Source organism: Rhinoderma darwinii, chromosome 4 (assembly GCF_050947455.1).
Source record: "Rhinoderma darwinii isolate aRhiDar2 chromosome 4, aRhiDar2.hap1, whole genome shotgun sequence".
Classification (NCBI taxonomy): Eukaryota; Metazoa; Chordata; class Amphibia; order Anura; family Rhinodermatidae; genus Rhinoderma; species Rhinoderma darwinii.
The window spans coordinates 193,747,160-193,774,462 of NC_134690.1; the positions used below are offsets into that span (position 1 = coordinate 193,747,160).

At 41.6% G+C, this 27,303-nt stretch overlaps 1 protein-coding gene across 11 annotated transcripts in view; it reads left to right on the forward strand.

The window, feature by feature from the left end:
• The window catches only part of RIMS1 (regulating synaptic membrane exocytosis 1), a 318,140-nt gene that overhangs the window by 79,877 nt on the left and 210,960 nt on the right, over positions 1-27,303 (forward strand). For all 11 annotated transcript variants that reach the window (XM_075862025.1, XM_075862029.1, XM_075862026.1 and 8 more), the window contains 2 exons: positions 19,316-19,659; positions 22,477-23,336. In XM_075862025.1, the coding sequence (XP_075718140.1) occupies positions 19,316-19,659; positions 22,477-23,336 (1,204 nt within the window). The remainder of the gene's footprint in view (positions 1-19,315; positions 19,660-22,476; positions 23,337-27,303) is intronic.

Genomic DNA, 27,303 nt, shown 5'->3' on the forward strand with positions numbered 1-27,303 from the left:
ACTGTCCCAGTACGTTTCCCGGCAAACCCCACCCCCTCATTTTTTTATTTTTTTAATAAATTCTTTTATTTATCAATTTTACAAACAAACATGTCACGATAAATGTCAAAAATACGCAACCATATTGTACTTCGGCACGCAGGCCAGTATATGTGGTCATCCTGTAAGGTAAATGTACAGACAGGGTATCGCCAGGCAATAATCGGGGCTAATCCCCTGCATCCTGAGCCTGCAGACATGCATCAAGGCCCACAGCGAAACATAACTTAAAAGAAAGTTTGAAAAAGGAAATGAGAAAAAGGGAACGACAGAAGAGGGAAAGGAAGGGACGAGTTCCTTTGTTAAGTGTCATGGCTGAAGAGCACATCAAGAGGCTACGATATTCCTGAATTCCACGGATGATTGTAACCTGACCCAGTGATACCAAGTCTTGATGAACTTGGCGTGAGTACCTCTCATAGATGCCGTGAGATCCTCCATCCTCATGATCTCCTGTATCTTATCGAACCACATGCTGAGCGATGGCGCAGCCGATTGTCTCCACAGCGCTGTTATGCAGGCCCTGGCAGCGCTCACCAGATGGCGGACCACCGAGCGACGATACGAATACAGCGGAACCTCGCACAGATGGAGCAAGAAGAAGGCCGGTGTACACGGGAGCGGGAAGTCAGTGAATTTGGAGGTGATACGCCACACTTCTGACCAAAATGCCGTCAGCCGCGGGCACTCCCAGAAGACATGTAGTATCGTTCTCACCTGGTCACCACATCTCCAGCACAGCGGTGAGACCGCCAGAATCATAGTAATCTGGAAGGCACCCTATACCAGCGCGTTCAAATTTTAAAACTCGCTTCCTGATACCTGCTGGCCATGGACGATTTGTGTGTCGTTGTGTATATCCTATCTATTTGTTCCACCAAAAACGTGATTCCCAAGTCCCTTTCCCACCGTAGCAAATATGTGGGCGTGGAGAGGGTAGATGGGGAGATCAGTAGGGAGTATAGTTTGGATAGTGTGTGACGCATCGAGCCAGTGCCCACGCAGAGGAGTTCAAACAGAGTTTTAACCCGAGCATGTTCCGCAGGGTTGGGCAAGGACACCAGGAAGTGTCTCAGCTGAGTGACCTGCCAGGGAGTGAGGGGGGAGAGGGTCTGTCAAAGACAACAATTGCGGGCCAGTCATCCAAGACTCCCCGTGCAGGTAATGAGAGGCGGGGCCCCTGCCTGCAACCAGCTCCGAAATGGACTCCCCTCCCGCCCTGGTGGGAACGCCGGGTTCCCCCTCATTTTCAATTGTATCTGCGTTCTCAGGGTGCAGATACAATTGAATACTATGGCAGAACAGGAAACTATCCGCTTCCTGCTCTGCCATTCACTAGGCTACGTTAGGCCTACAGCCTGTAAGATGCTGGGACGGGATCCTTGCACATGTCGGCACGATGATGCCACTGGAACGTGCTGTCCTACGCAACGATTCTGTCTCAGCGCCTCATGGGCTGTAGGACTGAGGAGGCTGTGTAGCTCCACTCTTTGCTGGAATAGGGCTAGGTCAGTATAAGTTTTTATATTTGTTTGTCAAGTTACTGCGACTAGGTGTTTGTTTTCCTGTAATCTTCTGCCCACCCCTTTTGTCAAGCAAAATCCTTACAGAGCAGAGGAGACGTAGTGCAGAAAGTGGGGGTGTGTCTTTACAGCCTGCCAATAGAAGTCTATGGAGAGGGGAAGGGGGAGCAGGAGGAGGGAACGGTGAGAGAACGGCACAAAAATGCTGCCTATACAAGTCTATGGAGAGGGGAAGGGGGAGCAGGAGGAGAGAGCTGGGAGAGAGAGGAGACTAATATGCTGTTGCTCATACAAGTCTATGGAAGGGTGTGGAAGCAGGAGGAGGAAGCGCAGTGAGAGCAAGAGACACAGTCATGCTCCCCATAGAAGTTCATGGAGAGGGGAGGGGGAGAAGGAGAAAGCATGGAGAGAGGGGACACAGACGCTGCTGCCCATAGAAGTCTTTGGAGAGGGGAGGCAGGAGAGGAGCAGAGAAAGACACAGACACACTGCTGCCCATAAAAGTGTATGGAGAGGGAAGGGGGAGCAGGAAGAGAGAGCAGAGATAGAGACACAGACTCAGACACTGCACATAGAAGTCTGTTGAGGGGCGAGTGGGAGCAAAAGAAGGAAGCAGAGAGAGAGGAGACACAAACACGCTGTCCATAGAAGTCTATGGGGAGGGGGAGCAGGAGCAGAGTGAAAGAAATAGACAAACACAGCTGCTGGTAAGAGTTATACGTCACCCCAATGCTGGATTCTCAGCTACCCTTCTCATTTCGGCTGTATGATCTCCTCCATGCTGCTGCTACTTGTATATATGTGATAGAGATAGGAGAGCAGGATTCTCCTCTTCTCTGTATACAATGTATGGCAGACATGTTAGCTGTTAAGCTCCACCCACTTGCTCAGAAAACTGAGAATAGGAGAGCCTGCGGAGTTGAAAACTATTAAAAAAAATATTCTTATACAAGTTATATAATGGCCATAAATAGTGTTATTTCTCATGTACACACATATGACAGCTTATTCTGAAAAGTCACCTGAAAAGTTAGGTACACTTTTAATCTTGCCACCTTCCAAAATTTTTGACATAGAAGCGTTGTGAAATGGGCTTATTAATTTATCTTATCCCAATCTTGGAGATCAACTTTAGCAGCCACCCTATTATCTTTGGCATGTCCCTGAGTCCTCACCCTCAATTCATGAGCTGTTATTCCAATATAGATCAGTCCACTTGGGGCGAGTCGCATAATAAATGACCCCAGCGGAGCTACAATTGATATAATACATAATTTTGTAATTGCAGGTACCAGTAATATTAAAAAGGTATCTGTATGAATCAAAAGATCACATATAGAAAAGTGTCCATATGACCCTCATCTCGGGCCCATAGAGTCAAAGATACACTTTAATCTTGGTGGAGTATAATGGCTTCCCACCAAAAGGTCCCCTATGGTTTACTTCTTTTAGCTACCATCTGGGGTCTTAAGGTGATAAAGTTTTTTATCTTCAAATCTGCAGCGTGTGATACTTTCTCACTCTGATCCTTCTCCCCCTTCCCTCTCCATAGACTTCTATGGGCAGCATCTGTGGTTTTCCCTTTCTGCTCCCTTCTTCTGCTCCTCCCTCTCCATAGATTTCTATGGGCAGCATGTGTGTCTTTATCTTTCTCTCACTCTGCTCCCTCCTTAGCTGCCCTGAATTGTCCATTTATTGTGTTGAATGGTGCAGTGTGTGGTTGATTTATCAAGTGTGAAGGGATGCGTGTGCTAGATAGTGCAGATGTATTCTATAAAGGATATGGTATTAGAGACCGCTAAATAAACACTGAATACTGAACACAGTGAGACAAGCAGGGCATATCTGTTTTTACCATAGGTCTACAGGAAACCTTAATTGTGAAACGTTTTGGGGGTGGGTGCATATAAAGTATCTCTTGCTGATATAGCCTGTGATGAGGGTATTTCCCTGTATACAAAAGAATCTAAGATTTTAAGATTGATACATTTTCTTGCTATTTTTAGACAATATGTGTTTTCCAAAGTACTGCTGAAAAATATTTATTTTTTCAGCATTTTATATATCTCCCTGAGCTTCAAATCTTTAGCATGTGTTAAATTGCTAAAAACCCCACTTCCCATGTAACATTTTATCTATGAGATTCCCTCATTTATTTTTCTGAACACTAATTGTGCTTCATGGATAAATATTTGCCCGGTATATTGTTATACTCTTATCGATGGCAGGCTTTTTTTCTGTGCCAGTCTGCACCGTACTAGCAGATTAGTTTACTTCTGAATAGTATTGTTACTCTCGAGAAAGGATTCTCAAACGGTTTCTACTGGTGCCTCAAAAGCCAGGACATAGTGATACCTGAGCCTCACCACCAGGGGTCAAAGTGACCAAAAAAACAGCAATTCTGGCATTGTGATTACATTTTTTTCCTACGACGTTCACAGTGCAGGTTTACCATGCAATAGATCGCTCATGCAATACACTGCAATAATTATGTATTGCGGTGTATTGTCTTTTTCTGTGTTCTACTATTAAGCCTTAGCTCTGGCATGGCTTAATAATCCAACACAGAATGTAGACCTGGAGGCCTTCCCTAGGCCTCCGGGTGCCATGGCAACTGCTTAATAGCCTGCAATTTCGTCATGGGGCTGATCGGGGGGCAGAGGGAGTGCCCTCTGTCTAACAGCTCAGATGCAGGCGGGTATCAGCTGTAAAAAACGTCCAGCTCCTGAGCCCACAACATATTGTTAGAACGCACATCTTAAAATATTGCTCAATTTAAACAAAATTCATAAGGTTAGATCTCAACAGAACCCTCATAGCTTTATTGCTCAATTTACCTTTCATTTGAACCCAATAGTACCTTGAAAAAAGCAGAAAATGAATCTATTATGTTGCTAATCCAGAGATTGCTGCAGCCAGAGAAAGGACTATTTATGGCCTGTTCACATCAGCGTTGGTTTCCGTTGAGGTGTTCCGTTGGACTTTTCCGTTGGAGGAACCCCTCCACGGAAAGGCAAACGGAAACCATAGGTTCAGTTTGCATTACCATTGATTTCAAAGGTAATGCTTCCGTTGCTTATGGTTTCCGTTTGTCACCCTTGTGTAAGATTTTAGTTTTATTGACGGAATCAATAGCGCAGTCAACTGCGCTATTAATTCCTCAGAAAAACTGATCCCTTTCACAGCGGTGACAAACGTAAACTATTAGCAAAGTATCCGTCACCATTGAGATCAATGATGATGCAAACAGAAGCTATGGTGTCCGTTTGCCTTTCCATTGAGGGGTTCCCCCAACAGAAAGCTCAGACGGAATCCCTCAACGGAAGCCAATGCCCATGTGAACACAGCCTTAGTTTATGATGACTTCTGTGAAAACTGTCTCCCCAGCTTCACCTCGCCAACAACTGGTGGTGCATCCGTTGAGAAGCACTTCCCTAGATCACTGTGGAGGTGTAATGTATGGCGCACAGATATATGTTAGTAAGCTATCTGTTGCCTTTCTTATTATTAAAGGAGCACTCCACTTTTTTCTTTATTGCCCCCCTCCATTTGTACATTGGTGTTTCAGTGGGGTGCTGTGTGCAGAAATTCCTACCGATACCCGCATCTTGTAGTTTTCGGGTCAAGTGCATATCTCATATTCTGTTCTATCCATTCACTGTCATTATCTCTTCATTAATGTTATCTTTTTATTAACACATCTCACTAATATGTTATTTTGACTTATTTTTTATTTATTTTGTATTTTTAAATTTTTATTTAGTTTTCATCATGGGTTGACATTATCTCATTATGCCAGTTACATTTTCTTGTTGTACAACAGATTTCTGACCTTCTTGGTTCCATGTATATTTTGGTGACCGGTTACGTCCATCCAGCCGGATGTTTGGAGTTTTGTTATTACACAAATAGTCATATGATGAGCCTAGCGCTTGCGCACAGGGTGGGAGTGGCCGGGATGTCCTGCGGTCCTCCGCCTCTATTGGAACAGCCGTCGCTTCCTCATGGCCCCCGATGACGCGTTTGCGGAAGTAGTTCAGCGGCCATCTTCACACCCAGAGTACGTTGCTAAACACAGGCCATCTTATTTCATTATGAAATTTTTTGTTCCACACACCTGATTGGATGGACGTTCTGTAAATAGAGGCCTCCGCTGGAGAGACGCCACCCCGGGCGAAGGCATTCGCCGAAACGCACGTCGGGTCTGGTGTGTCCCTAGTGCAGGAGCTACAACATGAGTAGGTTTTCACCTGTATCACTTTAACATGCGTCAGTCTTTTTGTGTCTGGTGTCTTTAATACCTCGTGTAACTTTCCAGGGATCCTTACATTTTTAAGACACATTGTTGTCTTTCGCAATAAGATTATTACTCATCCCAGGTTTTCCTCTCCTTTAGGGTATGTTCACACGGCCTATTTACGGACGTAAATCGGGCGTTTTTGCCCCGAATTACGCCCGAAAATAGCGCCTCAATAGCGCTGACAAACATCTGCCCATTGAAAGCAATGGGCAGACGTTTGTCTGTTCACACGAGGCGTATATTTACGCGCCGCTGTCAAATGACGGCGCGTAAATAGACGCCCGCGTAGAAGAAGTGACCTGTCACTTCTTTGGCCGTAATTGGAGCCGCTATTCATTGACTCCAATGAATAGCAGCGCTAATTACGGCCGTAATTGACGCGGCGTTCAAGCGCCTGCACATGCCGGTACGGCTGAAATTACGGGGATGTTTTCAGGCTGAAACATCCCCGTAATTTCAGCCGTTACGGACCCCCGCCGTGTGAACATACCCTAACTCTGCGTATTTCACGCATCACGCACCCATTGAAGTCAATGGGTGCGTGAAAACCACGCATGTCGCACGGAAGCACTTCCGTGCGAACTGCGTGTTTGCGCAACAGCTGTCAAAAGGATGAATGGAAACAGAAAAGCACCACGTGCTTTTCTGTTTCCAAGCATCCAAACGGAGTGTCTTTGCGAGGAGCGAACCCCGACAACCGAAGCTAACTTCACCGGGTTTGGCCAAACTCGTTTTGGCCGAACCCGGCCAAAAAATTTCCGGTCCGCGACGTCGGGAGACATTCACTGTGCATGGTGCTGAAAGAGTTAAACTGTTTCAGCACCATGGACAGTGACTTGTGATCCCAAAATACATGAACCTGTAAAAAAAAAACGAAGTTCTAACTTACCGATTACTCCTGTCTCCTTCCTGCAGTCCGACCTCCCGGGATGACACTTCAGTTCAAGTGACAGCTCCAGCCAATCACAGGCCAAGCACAGGCTGCAGCCAATCACAGGCTGCAGCGGTCACTTGGACTGCCGCGTCATCCAGGGAGGTGGGGCCCGATGTCAAGAGAGGCGCGTCACCATGGACGCGTCACCAAGGACGCGTCACCAAGGCAACGGCCGGGAAGTTCTCGGTAAGTAGGAACGTTATCTTTTTTTTTACATGTTTTTCGCTGTTGTGTTCGGCATTCACTGTCGAGGGTGCTGAAAGATTTAGCTCTTTCAGCACCTTGGACAGTGACGGGCATCGACAAGCCTCATCTCTATGATGCCGGCTGCGCGAAAATCACGCAGCCGCGCATCAGACACGCATGACACACGCAGCTGTCAAATGGTTTTTGCGCTCGCAAAACGCCGCGTTGTTTGCGTGCGCAAAAACGCAACGTTCGTGTGAATCTGCCCTTATGGGTATTTTTCCCCTGTAATTTGCAAGTATTCTGACACATTATCATCTATTTCTCTGGTTATATACCATTACCATACTCTTTTATGTATATGCTCTCTACACAGATAGACACCTTTGTATGTATTGCATGACCACGTGATCTTCACTCTGACCTGGTCTGGAATCGCTGTGCTATTCAGAAAACTGGAAGTCAGACTCTCATTGCATTCCTATGGGAGCCAGAACGATGCTCTCATAGGAATGCATTGAGAACCTGAGCTCCGGTTTACTGAAAAGCACACCGATTCCAGACAGATCAGACTGTAGATAACGTGGGCGGCGCTGGACCCGAAAACGACACGGTGCAGGAATCAGTAAGTATTTCTGCACACAGCACCCCACTGAAACACCAATGTGCAAATGGAAGGGGCAATACAATAAAAAAGTGGAGTGCTTCTTTAAGTAAATCAGTGGAAATGGCATGAATAATTAATATTTTGTATCTAATGTCATACACAGACAACCTCATCATTGCCGCACAGTGGCAAAACTAGCAAAACAGCAGGTAAATACAAGCATGTCTATTGTTACGGACCATGTACACCTCTTTATACTCGCAGTCTACCTCCTTTCAGCAGGATAAAGCTTCATGTCATAAAGCACACTTGGAAGCTGTCTCCACGGACATGTTAATGAGTTCAGTGTACTCAATGGCCTGCACAGTCACCAGACCTTAGTCAATAGAGCACCTGGCGAGTGGAGAAGTGGCGGAACAGGAGATTCACAGCATGAATCTGCATCGTACTGTCAAGAAGACATCCAAAAACATACTGATAGGTTTATTGACTTCCGTTGAAATTGGCCCCTTTGTGAGTTTCTGGGATAGGTAAACTAAATTTGAGCCCCATTAGTAAATTGATGCGAATGATGACAATCTCTGTACAGTGCTGTGGAATATGTTGGCGATATATAAGTAACAGAAATAAATAAACATGGACAGAATCTTTATCGCTAGGGTAAGCTTTGGGCTGCCTCACTTTCTCTCTGCATCATCGTAAAACGATACAGTGCGTACACAAATCTGCAGTCCTCCAGATTGGGACTTAGACCCCCCTCTATGACATTCAAATGCCCTAATAGGGCATATGAAAAGGGTGTTTGGATTAGAACAGTCTATTTAAAATCCAGAAATACTCAGGTCATGAATGGTGAAATGTTTCCGTAACTGACTGGTTACTTGAGATGGCATCTTCTTCTCTATTCGGCTCCATTGGTCCTTTGATGTTTTTCCCAGTCAGATTTTGGCCGGAAGACATGAGAACAAGTTTATGCTGGATTGAGATGAACTACTTTTATGTCATGATATACGGCACATCCGCGTCATAAAGCATGATCATGTTTGAATAATAGAAAAAGAGGAGCAGATTGTGTGGGCCCACCGTATTATGAGTTTGGCCCTAATTTGGAAAGACAAAGTAATATATTATTAATGCGCATATGATCATCTAGAACAGCTAATAAAAATGGTTTTATTTAAAAATAGATGCTAAGAGGAATGCGTAATCCTGGATCACCAAGGAAGGTTGTTTTTTTAGCTGTAGAGTTTTTCCTGTTTTTTTTTTTTTTTTTTATGGAGATTGCAATCTTATTAAAGAACAGTGATTAATCATTGTAGCAATCTTACTTTCTCATGGGATGAAACCGCAGACAACATGGATAAATCATACCAGAAAAATACTACTACAGCGAACTAGCAGCATTGTTCTTAGAGGTAAAAGAAAAAGCCTCGATAAAAACATGATTTTATTATTTGTGAAAAGGGTGTAATTCATTATGTTTCATGTGAGCTGCTTAGGTCATCGACTATGGAATCGAATACCTTAGATATTCACTTCAGATGATGTTTCAAACATGTTATCTCTTAGGGTATTTTCACACGCACTAATTACGGACGTAATTTGGGCGTTATTGCCCCGAATTACGTCCGAAAATAGCGCCTCGATAGCGTTGACAAACATCTGCCCATTGAAAGCAATGGGCAAACGTTTGTCTGTTCACACGAGGCGTATATTTACGCGCCGCTGTCAAATGACGGCGCGTAAATAGACGCCCGTGTCAAAGAAGTGACCTGTCACTTCTTGGGGCGTAATTGGAGCCGTTATTCATTAACTCCAATGAATAGCAGCGCCAATTACGTCCGTAATGGACGCGGCGTTCAAGCGCCTGCACATGCCGTTACGGCTGAAATTACGGGGATGTTTTCAGGCGGAAACATCCCCGTAATTTCAGCCGTTACGGACGCTGTCGTGTGAACATACCCTTAGAATTCAATGGTATTGCAGATATTGAACCTCCCTATTGTGAATAATTACTGGTGTGTTTGGGACATTACCTGTTACGTCCTTTTGTCACATGTTTGACAGGTAAACATCTACTGTAGATACTTTATATTTTATTCTTATCCGTAGAATAATTTAGGTTTCTATGCTATTTAATCATGCAAAAAAATATATACACTGTGGTCAGAGGTGGTGTAACTTGGAGCTCCTGGGGTCCAATGCAAAACAAGATTAGGCTTTGTTCACATCTGCATCAGTATTTCCGCTGCTCTGCTCCATCATAGGAGCAGAGCAACAAAAATACCAGAAGCACCAGATCTGTTGCATGAAGGGACACCATTGGCACCTGACGGATCCCATTGACTTTAGTGGGTTTCGTCGGGTTTCCACCATGGTGTTCATAGTTTTACTGGACAAAACAGTGCAGTAGGCTGCGCTATTTTATGCAGCATTTTTGACTGGTTCTGTGACGGAGGCGCCTAACGAAGCCTCTAACGCAGATGTGAACGACGCCTTACAGGATCAGTTGTCTATTCACATGAAATGAATGCACACAGGCTACATTTACACAGACTCACATCATTTGTCCAAAGCACCACTGTTTTAACTTGCGCTCGATTTTTGTTTTATATATGTATATATATGTATATATATATATATATATATACTGTATATATATCTCCCCCATTGACTATCGCTTTCTTTTAGAAGCTGGAGCACAGTCAGACTAATGGAAGTCTTCTCTGAAAGTGATTATCATGTAACAGATATGTTCTTATAAAGGTTGACTAGAGGAGCAGCTGTATTATTACCAGGAATTCACGTAATCTGTATTCTTTTGCTGACACCGACATCTGCATTCCATGGCAGGATTAAAATACTGTTTATTTTTAGAAATGATCTGACCTAGATGCACAATATGACTATCTTTATACGGTTAATGCTAGTATAGTATATACGTGTGCCGAGTTGGCCATTGCAGTACGGTATGTTACATAGTTTAGGTATGCATTTTTGGACCTGGTGTAGGAATAATTATCTATAGCAATGCTTCTCAAACTGTGAGGCAGGTCTTCGGGTACGGTCCTACGTAGCGGCAGCCGCATGCAGCTGGAACCAAACCTGCATTCGGTGGCCAATGGCCGCACAATTTTGCGCCTAATACCCGTGGCGATTGGCCACTGCAAGTGGGTCGGGCTTCAGCCACCACTACATGGGACCATACCCTTACTGGTGATCCTCCCCTTAGTTGTTGGTGAGGCGTAGCTCGAGAAACAGTTTTGACAAAAGAGATTATACACTGCACTTTCTATGGCTGCAGCAATTTCTGGTTTACGCCTCAAGCACACATCTGTGGCCATTTATATGCCCGCAAATCACGGATCCGCAAAACATGGACCGCACACGGATGGCTTCCGTGTGTGGTCCATAGTTTTAACGGACCAATTAATAGAATGGCTGAATGATCTGCAAAAACGGCCAGGAATAGGACCTGTTCTATAATTTGCGGAACGGACACAAGCGGATGTGTGCATGGCCCCATAGAAATCAATGGGTCAGTGTGCTATCCGTTAAAAAAACGGATAGCACACTGAAGAATATCACTGAAGTGTGGTTGAGACCTTAGCAACATAACTGACTCCTTTTGCACTTATTTTAATACCCTACTAGGTTTGTGAGACTTATTTTAAGAGAAACTGAACTAACTTTTGGGGCGAACTTCGAAGGATATACTGCAATACTTAAAGAGGCTCTGTCACCAGATTTTGCAACCCCTATCTGCTATTGCAGCAGATCGGCGCTGCAATGGAGATTACAGTAACGTTTTTATTTTTAAAAAACGAGCATTTTTGGCCAAGTTATGACCATTTTTGTATTTATGCAAATGAGGCTTGCAAAAGTCCAAGTGGGCGTGTTTAAAGTAAAAGTCCAAGTGGGCGTGTATTATGTGCGTACATCGGGGCGTTTTTACTACTTTTACTAGCTGGGCGTTCTGACGAGAAGTATCATCCACTTCTCTTCAGAACGCCCAGCTTCTGGCAGTGCAGACAGCATGTTCTCGAGAGTTCACGCTGTGTCGTCACTCACAGGTCCTGCATCGTGTCGGACGAGCGAGGACACATCGGCACCAGAGGCTACAGTTGATTCTGCAGCAGCATCAGCGTTTGCAGGTAAGTAGCTACATCGACTTACCTGCAAACGCCGATGCTGCTGCAGAATCAACTGTAGCCTCTGGTGCCGATGTGTCCTCGCTCGTCCGACACGATGCAGGACCTGGGGCAGGAAGTGAGTGACGTCACAGCGTGATCTCTCGAGAACACGCTGTGTCTGCACTGTCAGAAGCTGGGCGTTCTGAAGAGAAGTGGATGATACTTCTCGTCAGAACGCCCAGCTAGTAAAAGTAGTAAAAACGCCCCGATGTACGCACATAATACACGCCCACTTGGACTTTTACTTTAAACACGCCCACTTGGACTTTTTGCAAGCCTCATTTGCATAAATACAAAAATGGTCATAACTTGGCCAAAAATGCTCGTTTTTTTAAAAATAAAAACGTTACTGTAATCTACATTGCAGCGCCTATCTGCTGCAATAGGAGATAGGGGTTGCAAAATCTGGTGACAGAGCCTCTTTAAGTGTTGCAGTGTACTGCGCTAGCCATCAATCACTTAAGTAAAAAATAGAAAAAAAATAAATAAATGGTATTGCAGCCTCTTTAAAATTCGAAACTATTATAACATAATGTTATTTAATCTGCAGGTTGAATGCCGTAAAAATAAATAAATCAATAAATAAAAAAAATAAATCCAAAATTGCTGTTTTTCGGTCACCTGAGCTCCTATAAAAAATTTAATAAAAAGTAATCAATAAGTACCCCAAAATGGTAGCAATAAAAACATCAGCTGCCCCATAAAAAAACAACTCACACCGATTCATCGATGGAAAAATAAAAAAGTTATGGTTCGTAAAATATGGTGATAAAAAAATATATATTTTAACACAGTTTTCTCTTTGTAGGAGTAATAAATCATAACAAAAACTATATAAATTTGGTATCGCCATAATCATATTGACCCGTGAAAAAAAGTTAACATGTGTTTTTTACCGCACTGTGAATGCTGTTAAAGCGAAACCCAAAAAACAATGGATGAATTGCTGTTTGTTTTCTATTTAACCCCACAAAAAATTTCTCTCGATTTTTCAGTATGGTACAATAAATAGTGTAGTAAAAAACTTCAACTTGTCAACAGAAAAATTAAATAGTTATGGCTTTTGGAAGATGTGGAGGAAGAAACAAAAAAAGAAAAAAGGAAAAATGCTTACGACGGGAAAGAAAATTATTTAAAAGTTGTTTTTTTTTGCTCTGCAGGTCTTTTTATGGTTGTATATACAGCAACCTGCAGAAGCTTCTACAACATTTCCCCCAAGGTCCTGTCACAACTCGGTACAAAGTATTGTAAACCTGAAACCTCCAAGAGGTTACAACAATAGAGCTCCACCTCTCGAGGGTTGCCTACCCCTGATCTACACTAATATATATTAGTGTCTACCAAGTTCTGAGACTCAAGTTCTAAAAATTAGTTTTCTTTTATTTCTATATTGTGCAGTATAGAACCTTACCAAGCTTTACAAAATCTAACCCTCCAAATATAAAAATACAACTGGTCATGGCAGTGTTAAATTATAGACCAATTTGATGTTCAATTCTCTAGCTAGAAAAGGTATAATAAACGGGTTGTCTCAGGAAGACAACCTCTTTTATAACCAGAGTTGGCCTGGCGATCAGGTGAATGCCACAGTTCCACCTTCAGAAACCCCTGCAGTCAACTGTTATCTGTCCCTGTAAGGACATATTCACATAAATTGTACAGGAGTTGTCTGCTTTGACAATACCTTTTTGTTATCGGGAGTCTCCAACAATAAGTTTGCCATAGGGTTTCAGCTGCTAGGATCCCCAGAGATCAGCTGTAATCTATGGGAGAAACTGGGAGCAAATGTTCAACTCCCCTGCAGCGTCACCACCTGGAGAATGGTGACATTTACCTATTAACTCCGAATTTTCCCAAAAGGGTATTTGAAAATGTTTTTGTTTTTTTAAACCAGACAATGTGTCATCAGAAAATGGCCTACTGTTTAAATCAAGTTTTTATGTTAAACATATTTTTTAAGAATGTGTGGTAACTTTTTATTTTTTCTATGTCATTATCTAAATTAAAAAAATAATCCGGAAATCTTGCAGTTTTCACTCTGGCCACTGAGCCTCACAATAGACTGAGACTTCCTGTTCTGTAGAGATCACTTCTCAGCAGACATCTCATTATCATCACAGGCAGGATCACCTTGAAAGGTAACACCTCTATATAAATAACCCAGGATCCACCATTGACAATAGGTGATGGACAACTCCCCTCCTATCACGGGACTTCTTCTGTTCACAGGGTTCCTATGGTCCATGTAGATATGCTTTACAGCAGCCACATTGACCATTGGAACCTGTGAACAGAAGAAGTCCCAGAATAGGAAGGAGCTGTGTCCATCACCTATTGTTAAATGCTGTTAACAGCAGCTCAGGCAAAATGGTTGCCCCATAATCATGTACAGAAAATAGAATAAAAAAAATGTACAGTCAAAAAATGAAAACAAATTTTTAAAAAAAGGTTATGTTTCACTATCTGGCCTTAATTAGGGAAAAAATATAGATGATACATTCCCTTAAATTTGTGAAAAGTTTAATAAACAGTAGTGTGTTTGATCATAATGATATATACAATAAGTTAGGTTTGTTTGTACAGTCTTTGGCTATGTATCTTATATGTAATTATGTAAATCAATAAACTATCATTGAAATCTAGTCCTCCAACCAATGACAAATGGGCAAAGTCCTTTTCTCCTTGACTCAAGTATCAGTAAATATGCAACTAATCCTGTAGTACTGGTCTAATGTAATCGTAATAATCTATAAAAATGTTAGTCGGAACTGTTCAGACGGTTTTAGATGTTAATCTAAACTTTGTTTTATAAATGTAGATTAGCTCCGCTACATGAATTAGAAATGTTATAATCATGTATCTACTGTAAATAGTTGTCATACATACATATATATATATATATATATACAAGACAATAATTCTTCCTTCATATACTCAATAACTCAATAGGGAAGCCCTTGCTATTAGGAAAAAGATTTACAGTAACCCAGATACTCAGAGGTGGTCAGTAAATTTTATAAATGCAGCAATTATGACATCCTGAAAACATAGTAAGGGTATGTTCACACGTCTTAACAAATTACGTCTGAAATTACAGAACTGTTTTCAGGCGAAAACAGCTCCTGAATTTCAGACGTTTTTGCAAGTACTCGCGTCTTTCGCGGCGTCCATTACGGACGTAATTGGAGCTGTTTTTCAATGGAGTGAATGAAAAATGACTCCAAAAACATCACAAGAAGTGACATGCACTTCTTTGACGCGGGCGTCTTTTTACGCGCCGTCTTTTGACAGCGACGCGTAAAAGGACACCTCGTCTGAACAGAACATCGTAAAACCCATTGCAAACAATGGGCATATGTTTGCAGGCGCAATGGAGCCGTCTTTTTAGGCATAATTCGAGGCGTAAAACTCCCGAATTACGTCTGAAAATAGGCCGTGTGAACATACCCTAAAGGAACAGAAAAACCAAAACTTAAAAAAATATATATATATATATACACTCCTGAACATTGAAATTGTAATACCACAAAGGAAAAGTTTTGGAATTGTGGAAATCACAGGATCGATAGACATGTTAATGGTATGCAAATTATAAAAAAAATGGAAACAAAATATTCCAAGTCCGGTTACACTGCAGGCCATGGTAGCACGTTTAGGTCACGCAGGCTGCTCATAGTAGCAAGAACAACATGCGGCCTGGCGTTGTCCTGTTAAAAAGGCTTCTAGGACACTTTGGAGAAATGGCCATACCACTTGTTCCATGACCAAATCAATGTAACGTCGAGCTGCTAGTGTACCTGAAATGAAGACTAGAGGGGTCCGGCTATGGTACATTATGCCACCCTACACCATAATCCCAGGAGTAGGACCGGTGTGAAGTTCCCTTCTGAAGGCCCCTTCATGGTTTTGCCCATGTGGTCTCCAGACCAATCTCTGGCTATCATTGCGTTCAAGACAAAAGCAGGATTTATTTCTGAAGAGGATAGACCTCCATTTCAGCCTCCATTGCCGTCTTGATGTGCACCATCATAGCCTTTGAGAGCGGTGGCGTGTGGTCAATGGAACACCTGTAGCTGAATGTCTGGCTTGTAGCCCAATGTCTTGCAAATGCCTTCTGATGTTTTGCCGTCCTAGGCTTGGGATGTGACGTCCAATTTCTCCTGCAGTACAGAATGGATCACTACGCACCATTCTTCCAATCAGATGATTCATCCATGCAGAGGTTTGCCTCTGCTCATATCTTGCTGTCATTCCTGTTTGTTGTTCTCCCAACCTCCTATACACGCAACGTTGAACAGTTCTGACATCTCAGCCCAGGCATGTAGCGATCTGCTGGAGTGATAAACCAAGGTCTCTCGAATCAAGGATTCTGTCCTTCTCAGTTTGTGACAAGTGGTGATAACTGGCATATCGGCGAACAGGAGGCGTCGCACAATAATCCCACACCACTTAATCCAATTTTTGAGGTTTCATGTGGCTAAAAAACTTTGCTTTCAATCTGGTTTTATGCCCCTCTTACATGCCACAGATTGGAGCTAGGTGCTGGAAAATGTTATCATTTTCAGACCTTAGTGACACCCACTACTTCCTCGATTTGCATAACCTTACCGCTTGTCCTTGGTATTGCAACTTCAATGTTTAATAATAGTGTATATATAGCGTGTATATATATATATATATATATATATATATATATATATATATATATAAACCATAGGCTCAAGTAACGGCACCAGGACTTCAAGATTGCTGAAAAAGGGTGGATTTATTCACCTCAAATGAGCAACGTTTCGGTCCGTCAAAGAACCTTGGTAGAGTTGGCTGCTTCTAAAGATAAAAATAAAATGAAAATAAAATGTCTCCATCCGTTGGAGCATTGTTGTCTATCTATCTATCTATCTATCTATCTATCTATCTATCTATCTATCTATCTATCTATCTATCTATCTATCTATCTATCTATCTATCTATCTATCTATCTATCTATCTATCTATCTTCTATATATAAAACGCCACACCAAATGTCACACGAACACAGTATGAGGAATTTCTTCATTGATCTGTCGTACAGGGAGAAAGGTTAATAGTTTCATCGACAGAAATAGGTATTTTTAAATTAAGCTTAAAATATTTTCTCAAAATTGTTTCCTGTAGATCTTCTACTTAAAGGAAATGTGTAGCCCCCATTTTTCTTTTTTTTGCAAAATAAATTATTAGTATATGTTAATTACAAATGTTTGTTATATTTTTGTTTTTATCTTTTCTGGAAATATGAAAATTTTAATAATAATTTTTTATACTTTCCACTGTTGGCCAGCAGAGTAAGTAAATTAGAAATTGGCTACAAAGAAGCAACCTGTAATTCTGTAGCTGCAAATTGGGGTTGGCCTTCATCCCTGGAGGTGACATTTTGTGGTTGTGTGCAAACGGAGAGTGGATTTTGTTGGTGACTGCGCAGCGATAGAAGCAGCACTGACGCTGACCACCTTCTAAACTTCCGCCAATGACTATATCTAATTTTTCCTCTTCCTGGAAACCGGCGCCGACGTCCGTCCTGATGCTCATTCTTGGGACCTAAACTCTGCTCTACTGGAAGCCACTCCCGGAAGTAATCTATGCGTCTATGGCAGCGGATTCCAGACTCCAACATCATAGCGCCCATCTCTCTCTAACACTTAGTATTGCTGCGAACTGTGCCATAGTGTATGCGCAGTTCACAGCTGATACAGCTCCAGCTCCTATGCCCTGTGTGTGCTGAATAGCATTTGTGTATGTGTTGAGCATTGAAACACTACACAGATGCTATGGCTGTCCCCCATTGGGGTGAATTTTTGAAATAAACGTAACAGTAAACAACCATTACCAATTATAACAGTTTACAACAGAATAGTGTTTTATAATAAAAGTGTAAAAAATAAAATAAAGAAAGGAACACATCTTGTTTACAATAATTAAACATGATTACTTATTTGTATATTTCCACGAAACCGAACCTTAAGCCCTAAAGTACCTTACCCCATCAAACTAAAGTACTTAAAAAATAAAAATCTTCTCCGCAGTTTTTGGGAGAACAGACTTTCTGTCTTGCTTCTGTGCCTTCTTTGTATGACTTGTAGCTTACATCTCCTGATCATAGTTCATCCAGTTGCATTATTCATTTTGGTTTATATTTTTACCTATACTATTGCTCAGCCCTAAGGCTATGTTCACATGGAGTTTTTTACAGGCAGGAAATTCTGCCTGGAAAAATCTTCTCCGTTTTTTTTTAAGTGGTTTTGCACCACAGTCGTTTTTTGCCGCGATTTTTGACGCGTTTCTTTGATTCGTTTTTTTTACCTATTTTTTCAACAGGCAAAGGGAAAAGCCGTGAGCGGTTCTTGACATAAAATGTGTAAAAAAAACGCGTAAGAAAACAATGGGGTTTTTGAGGCGGAAAACGCTAAAAGATAGGGCATGTCGCTTATTTTTCCCGAGACCTGCAGTTTCCGCGTCAAAAAACTTGTAAAAAAAAATGGGGTTTTTGAGGCAGAAAAAAACGCCTCGCCTCCCATTGAAAACAATGGGAGGCAATTTCGGCCGGTTTTTGCCGCAGTTTCCAGGTCAAAAAACGTGTCGAAAAACTCTGTGTGAACAGGGCCTAATTCTTCCTTGCATGTTCAGCTGACATTCATAACCTATTTAGTCTAGTTTTACTGATCCGCAATATCTTGGCATTCATCTAGGGGTGTTCCAGAGACAGAAAATGAATGGGCTGCTTCCCCTTCATTCCCTTTAATGTATAATACTGTGAAAAGCCGACTTGTAGCAGCGGCGTTTCACAGTATTGAGCAGCGTGAGCGATGAAGGTGAAGCAATTTTCGCACGAGCACTGCGGCCCTTTCGAAATAGCTGATCGGCAGGGATACTGTCAGTCCGCCCAGCCTACCGATTACAGATTGAGGGCCTTTCCTGAGGATAGGCCATCAACTTTCTTTCCCCGGAAAACCCCTTTAAGACTCCTAATGCTAAATGGGTAAATATCTGTTTTATACAAGTAAAGGTTATTCTTTGCATAATGAAAAGTTTTACAATTGTCCAAGATAATTTATCATAACCCTATTTGTTTACTTCCAGTGGATAAAATTCTGTCCATGGTCATGGGATAAACACACAGCTGCTGCGATTGTTAGAAGACACGGCTCTGATACACATACTGTAACTGTAACGATCCCAGCAGCTGTGTGGCCATCACATGACCATGGAGAGGTTTTTTTTATCCCCTTGGACTAACAATGAAAGTTCCTATTGAATGACAGCAAGTAGAGATCTGGAAAACTGTGAGTAATTAATACAGAGAGTATATTGGAAGATAGTCTAATTTTTCATTATACAAAAAAATGACCTTTATTTGCTAAAAACGGAATTCCCCTTTAAAATTGGGCCTATCTGGTATGAATTCCCTAATAAAGCTTTGTGTGTTTTATGTCTTAAATACTTTTGTGTTGTTTGTTTTGCCTTAGTCTTACGCTTCTTCTCTTGTTTCCCCATAAATAGGTTATGTGGGTTTGTAATCTGTGTCGAAAACAACAAGAAATTCTTACAAAATCGGGAGCTTGGTTTTTTGGAAGTGGGCCACAGCAGCCTCCAAATCAGGATGGAACATTAAGTGACACTGGAACTAATCCTGGTTCTGATGCACCAAGAGAAAAGAAAGCCAGACTTCAAGAGAGATCTAGATCTCAGACTCCTTTAAGTACTGCCGCAACAGCGGGTTCTCAAGAGACCTCACCTGCTAGTTTACAGTCTGATCAAAGCAAAGGGTCCGAACCATCATTACAAGCTGCAGTCCAAGAGCAGAAACAGTCATCAAGGTCAAGAAGTGAACCGCCACGAGACAGGTAAGATCATGGCGCCTCACACGTTTATCTTACAACAGATCTCTTTGACTTTGTGAAATTTTTCTCAATTATCTTTGTTATCTTATTGAATTATTTATGTAGCAGCAATTACTGCTCAAGTGGCGTATTTACATTTCATTTCTAGTACTTTATCAGAGGCAAACAATTTTTAAAGGGGAGTTTCAAAAATGTGTTAGTGCCCACAACAAAGATGGCAAAATTTCCCTCCACCCCCTCCTTCTCTTAACACTTAATGTTATATAATAATATATTACTTATATAGTTTATTTTATGGTTTAAGATGGTCAAGGGGTAAATAGTTGTGGTCTCGGGCACAAAAGTGTACCTATAATTGAAGTTTATATGATCTTTATAGGTCCACGGTTAGTCCCTGTTTATCTGATACAGCACTCCAAATCCCCTGTTTACCTACATACAATCATCCAGTAAAGGTGGCCCTAAACTTTCAATAGCTGTCGACTCATTTGTCCAAAATCTATTCCTAAAGCACCCCCCATACACACGCAAGCATGCTTATGTTTTCAAGGGGAAGAGAGGAGTAAGTTACTGGCAGACACGGCTTATCTTCCCTGAGAACAAAGGGATCGGGCATTGAAATTGAACATGCCCAATCCTTCTTTGCCCCGACATCTTCTGTTAGGGGAAAGCAGGGAGGCCCCACACACATTAGATGCTCGGCGCGTCCCGTGGAAATTGGCAAGATTTGCAGACAATAATTGATTGTGTATGGGTGCCTTTTAAATTTTGTCTGCCTGCGGCTGCCACTATGGGGTGCTTTCTGCATAGGAACTTTTACAGCTTCCGTTCAACTCATTAATAAATTACGGTAGTATGCAGTAAGCTGCCCTAGTGGCAGCAGAGAATTTATTCATTTAATGCATTGTATTCTCCTGAACAGCACAGAGGAGGGGTTTCCAGGGACTAGGACACCCCCTGAGTTTGCCCAGGTATGACAGTATTTATTTCTTTTAAATAAAATAGCAAATTCAAATTTGAATCAAAATTTAGTTGCAGTAAAAATGCAGCATTACTGCAACTCGACTATGGGTTGAAAAATGTCTGGACCATCTGATATATTCCAACATGGATGGAATTCTTGCGATCATTGCAAGTCGCCTGGGACTTTTTGCCTTAGGGAAACATTAAAGTCACATGCGAGTTGCAGTAATGCTGCAATTTTACTGTAGTTCACCAGGGACCCTGTGTCACAAGGGAGTCCTAGTCTAAGTGCAGCAAAATTCTTCTAATTCAGGACCTGACTGGTGCTAACTTATCAAGAATTCCTGATTACCAGATGGACTTACTGTAGAGAAGTAAGTAAAAGTACTTATTTGTGTTATGGTAACACATGCCTACACAGATTACTAAAACTTATACCAAAATTAAAAGTTTTGAGTTGGGTTACTCCAAGTTACACTTACAGTACTGTAGTATTCTGGGTGTGGGAAAAGAGAATTTAAAATAGACATAAGGCCTTTTCTGGGTTTTTTTCTGTACAGGATTAAATTTAAATTCAAGACTTGACAGAGTGGATTTGTATATATATATATATATATATATATATATACAGTCCAAAGGTAGATGAACACAGCACTCCAATGGTTTCCAGGAAATCAGGCCATGTGCTCGTTACCTGGGGTTGAATCAATTCCCCAAAGAGATAGACAGAAGCATAGAACACAGCAACGGCACCAGGACTTCAGAGTAGATGAAAGCAAAAAGTGGATTTTATTCACCTCAATACAGCAACGTTTCGGTTCAACAGGAACCTTTCTCAAGCCTGTTGAACCGAAACGTTGCTGTATTGAGGTGAATAAAATCCACTTTTTGCTTTCATCTACTCTGAAGTCCTGGTGCCGTTGCTGTGTTCTATGCTTCTGTATATATATATATATATATATTTTTTATTTTTTTATTTTTTTATTTACTTTTCAGAAAGTCAGTCAGTGCCAGTGAATAGGCGGGTAACAAAATTGAAAATGCTCTTTATTTTAATATTTTAAAGAATGTACAATAAACATAAAATTTTAATAGTGTGTAATGAGATGCAAATTATAACTGGTGTAAAGGGATTATCCTAAAATAATAAACTTTTATATATACTTACCTAACCAATTTTACCAAGTGACCTGACTTCGGTGGCCAAATGCTGGCTGCTGCGGTAATCACTATGGACCAAACACTTCGGTGAGATCTTTTGGCTGCCATGGTCATTTGACTTATTGTCAGTATGGAGGGTACGTCATCACATAGGATTGCCAACAGAGGGTGGAGGCAAGCAGGTCGGAGGCAAAGAATGGTGAGTATATATAAAAGTTTTTTGTTTTAATATTTAAAGACCATAAATCTCAACATTTAGAACTTAATAAGATTTTAAAGGGGTTGTCGAGTTTAGGAAACCAATTTTCATATGCCCTGTAAGGAAATTCTGCGTTAATGGAGTGGGATCAACCGTTCAGGATCCTCATCTCTTGACCACAGAGGAAAGCGGTCAGAAAAGGTGTCTTTTCTCTGGAGGAGTTGTCCTGTCCTGCATTACAAATGTAACACTTTTACTGCCAGGTTTGCCCCCTGATTACTGTGAATCGCTAGGGGTCCCAGCAGGGGGACACTCTGTGATAAGCTTAATGTAACGGGACCCATCTAACAAGTAGGTATTGTCCAAAGTAAAAGACAAAATCTACTTTGGGGAATATATTTTAATGTAAAGAATAAGGACAGTGTGTCAAAATTAAAAGGCAATTAATGTTGCATGTACCATTTTGTTATTAATCTTTTTTGCGTGATTGTTTATAGGAAGAAGATCATGTCCGTTTCTGAACAGAATGGAAAAGTTGCAAAAAGCGATCGTAAGAGAAACCAGAAATTTCCAAATCAACAAGGGCCAGCTTATACAGATGAACATAAAGAAAGAAGAGAAAGTAGGAGACTGGGAAAGGGGAGATCACAGGACATTCCCGAAAAATTGGAGGAAGGAGCAAATATGGAAGAGGATAAGGAAGGGGTTGATGAAGAGTATCAAACACGGTATAGAAGTGACCCCAACTTAGCCAGATACCCCATAAAGCCACAGCCTGAGGAACAACAGATGCGTATGCATGCCAAGGTTTCAAAGGCACGTCATGAGAGGAGACACAGTGACGCATCACTACCACATACAGAATTAGAGGAAGCAGATGTTCCTGAGAACAAACTAGGGAAGAATTGTCAAGCACCTGGGACACAGGACAAAAGAACTGTTCTAGAAAGTCAGCATTCCTACTCCATTGATAGGAACGGTGATGGGATAGTTTCAAAGCCAAACCAAGCGTCAAATCACAGTCCACCTAGTCCTAGACATAGCCCTGTGCCACCAGAACACATTGAGGCTAAAAACCATGATTCTTTCAAAAAACAAACTCGGTTAGATCCAAGCTCTGCTCTTTTAATGCGAAAAACAAATCGTGAAAAAATGGAGACAATGTCAAGGAACGATTCTCTTAGTTCAGATCAATCAGAATCTGTTAGGCCATCCCCACCAAAGCCCCACAGATCTAAAAGAGGTGGAAAGAGAAGACAGATGTCAGTGAGTAGCTCAGAAGAAGAAGGAGCATCTACACCAGAATATACCAGTTGCGAGGATGTGGAAATTGAAAGCGAAAGTGTTAGTGAAAAAGGTAAGATGACATCCCCCCCCCCCCCCCTAATATTGTAATTCTAGCAATTTTTCCTTGCTTTATTGGTCAATAGTAATACTGTGTGTGAGACTTATGCTGTCTTAGGGGAGGGGAGCAGCAGGGGGAGATATCTGATTGGTTGTGAGCGCACAGCACATTTTAAGGTACATATAATGTATTGAATACATTTTTTTTATACATTTTATATGGGGGGAAATGGAAATAAAAACAGAAGTTCCATCGTTGGGTATTTTTTATTTATGGCGTTCACTGTACAGTATAAATAACATGTTAACTTAATTGTGAGGATCATTACAGCGATACCAAATATATGTTTTTTTTTATGTTTTACTACATATGCAAAATAATTACACTTACAATTAAAAATAATTTGTTTTTGTGTTGCCATGGCTTTTTTACTTTTCCGTAGACGTAGCTTTCTGAGGGCTTGCTTTCAGGGCAAGTTGTAGTTTTCATTGGCACCATTTTTGTTTACATTGAACTTTTATTGAATACGTTTTATTTAATTTATTGGGGGAGGAACAAATTTTGCCATTGATATAAATATATATATATTTATTTTACACTGCTTATAATGCGGCATAAATAACGTGTTTATTTTATTATATGGGTCACTGCGATTCATATGATACCAAATATGTATTTTTTTTTTTAGCATTTTTTTCACTTTGTTTTTGTTTTCCAATAAATTGTAATGAACTGTTTACTATTTGATATTATTTATTTTATTTAGTCTCACTAGGGTCCTTGAACTTGCAATCTTTTGATCACTTTTATAATGCTCTGCAATACTAATGTATTAGGCTGTGTTCACACTCATGTCATAATTTCTGTTTGTACAGGAGCCATGACGGGTAGGACGGATCCGTTACGATCCGTCACGATCAGTTATGACTGATCCACTTTTTTACCCAATGGATCAGTCATGTTTCTGTCAGGTATCAGTTTTGTTTGCTGCATACATTACTGCAGCATGCCCCTGTGTAAAGTGTAAAGCCCCCATACAGTATAAAGCCAACACAGATGCCCCCATACAGTATATTGCCCACACTGATGCCCCCATACATTATAATGCCCCATAGCTGGCCCCATAGAGCATAATGCCCCCATAGCTGCCCCATACAGTATAATGCCCACACTGTTGCTCCCATACAGTACAATGCCCCATAGGGCCACTATGTCCCTGTAGATAGTGCCACAGTGCCCACTGAAGATAGTGCTCACATAGATTGTGCCAGTTCCCACATACCACCACAGTGCCCACATAATGTCACAGTGCCCACATATAAAGTGCCAGTGCCCACATATATATGCCAGTGCCACAGTTCCCATGTAGATGTGCCCATATAGTTCCATAGTGCCCATGTAGATAGTGCCACACACCCTTGAAGATAGCGCCACCCTGCCTGTAGATAGCGCTAACACCCCTGTAGATAGCCCCATTGGGGTTCCCTCTAGGAGCGTAATACCAGAGCATTGGCCACGCTGTTGCCAGGGATTCCGCTCCAGGAGGAGTCCCTGACATCACTGACCATATATGGATAGTATAAACAACACAAAAGTTTGAACAGCAAGTTCAAGTTGTGTTTGCCCAGCTGCCACGACAAGGCGCCCCCCATAGGTGGGGACCTACTCTGTACATACACCCAGAACTGGGACTAAGCCTACATATACTTGGGGATGGTAGGAACCAGCATTAAACTAATTAAAATCACCCAGGGCAGAATGGGAGGAGGGCAAGATCAAAAATGGAGGCAGTCACTAACCCCTCATATATGAATCATGAATCATAAACAACACAAAACTTTGAACTGCAGATTCCAACAAAATTAAACAAAACGTGTATGCAGGTGCAAGAACGCCTGTGACTGCAAATTTATACAACACACAAGAAAATGGCGACAGCACACTGCGAACACTAATGCCACCTAAGCCGCTAAATATAAATAAATATGCATTACTGCTAAATCTACTTACAATAGGGAGGTTCCCTGCGCACATTTTAATCAAATTGTGTTTGCCCACCTGCCCTCCATAGGTGGGAACCTACTCTGCACATACACCCAGAACTGGGACTAAGCCTACATATATATCTGGGGATGGTAGCAACCGGCATTAAACTAATGTGTGCTAAGAACCTCCCTGTATAAATTTGCAGTCACAGGCGTCCCTCCCGAGGATGCAGATACAGTTGAAACCGGAACATCCCACCGGCCGCCTGGGACAGCAGGACATGACCCGCAATCCGGGACTATCCCGCTGAACGCGGGACTGTTGGGAGGTATGATTTTTCATCTATTTGCAGGATAAGTGTTAAATGTTGGATGGCCAGGGGCCCCATCACTTCGCTGTTTTTTTACCATATCTCCCATAAACCTCTGCATTTATTCTCCGCCTTGATGTAGCGGCCGCCAACTGCCTCTCCAGAGAGGATGTGATTCGGGTGATCCCGGTTCTGGAGATAGGTTGCTGATCCCAGAACTGAGACCTGTATCTATCAGACATTTATGACATTTCCCGTGGATATGCCATAAATGTTCAATTTGGAAATACCCCTTTAACTTGATGAGCTTTATCATGCTTGCACAATAAGCATTTTCCTATTGAACGCTAGAGGCCACTCAAACACAACCGTCTCTCAGCCTTTCCCTCCTGCTGAGGTGAAAATGAGCTAACAGGCACAGGTTCTATACTGAAGCATGCATAACCAGCACAATGACGCCTAAGAGTCATATTTTATGCATGTACTGACTTATTGATTTTGAATTAGAGGTCTAGGCAGAAATTATTTTACTAGTTAGCTTCAGCTATGTATAGTTTTTTAAAACAAAAATTTGTAACCCATTCAGGACCAAGATATTTCTCCTGATTATAACGCGGTTATGGCCAGTCATCCATGATACATTTCTTATTACATGCCAATATGATCCTGTGGTTCGAGGCGTTGAGTGTTATGTAGCTATGAATGCTCATTAAAAATGGTTTCCAAAGGTGTTTTGTGTCAATGGGTTGGCAATAGAATCTGGGCATCATGGTTAGCTGGTTTGCTTACAATGGCGCTCTATGTCTGTATGGATTCTCTGTCTAAAGCAGGTACATTTTGCCACACTGGTCTTTTTACATTATTCCCTATGGAGAACAAAAAGCTTAAAGTGAGTCTATTAGGAGATTGTATGCTGAAAAAGGCTGACACTACTAGATAGCTATCTGGTAACTGATTGGGAACGTAGCATTGTTGAAAATTTTACTGCTTGCATTAGTGTAAAAAAATAAGTTTTATTCTGCCACGCGAGTGTCTACCGAACCAGTAAGTATCCAACATCCAGGTCTTTAACCCCTCCCCTCTGCAGTTGATTGACAGCTCTGCTAGTAGGAGGATGAAGACAAGCAGAGCTGTCAATCAACTGCAGAGGGGAAGGGTTTTTTACCTGTGGGGGCACATAAAGGCCATGATGTACCAGCATACCTCCTAACCATCACGTTTTTTTGTGGACTTGTTCCACAAAACGGACCTCAAAAGGACTTGGGCTTATGCAAATCTACAAGAAAGTGGGCGCTTTTGGCAGGTTTTCTGGGAGTTCATTGGTGGATCAAGGGCAGGCTTAAACATATCTTGCAAATGGGGATTCAAATGTCAGAAGGTATTTGTACCAGGAAAAAATATGGAACCTAAGTCACCTAAAAGAACACATTCGAAATGCAGTTACAAGCAATTCAACTCAATGTCCCCATGAATAGGAGAGGTACATACATGTGTGTTTTCAAAGGAATAGCAACCATGTAAAGCTTAATGTGTGGATAAAGGGACAGTTTGTTAAAAAGTTAAAATTCCAAAAAGCAGAAACAGCACTCGGACACTGAAATGGTATTTCTACACAATGTTCACCCTTGTTTGCATTGTTTTTATCTCAGTCGCTAGTGTTTTTTAAGCTTGATGAAGTTTCGA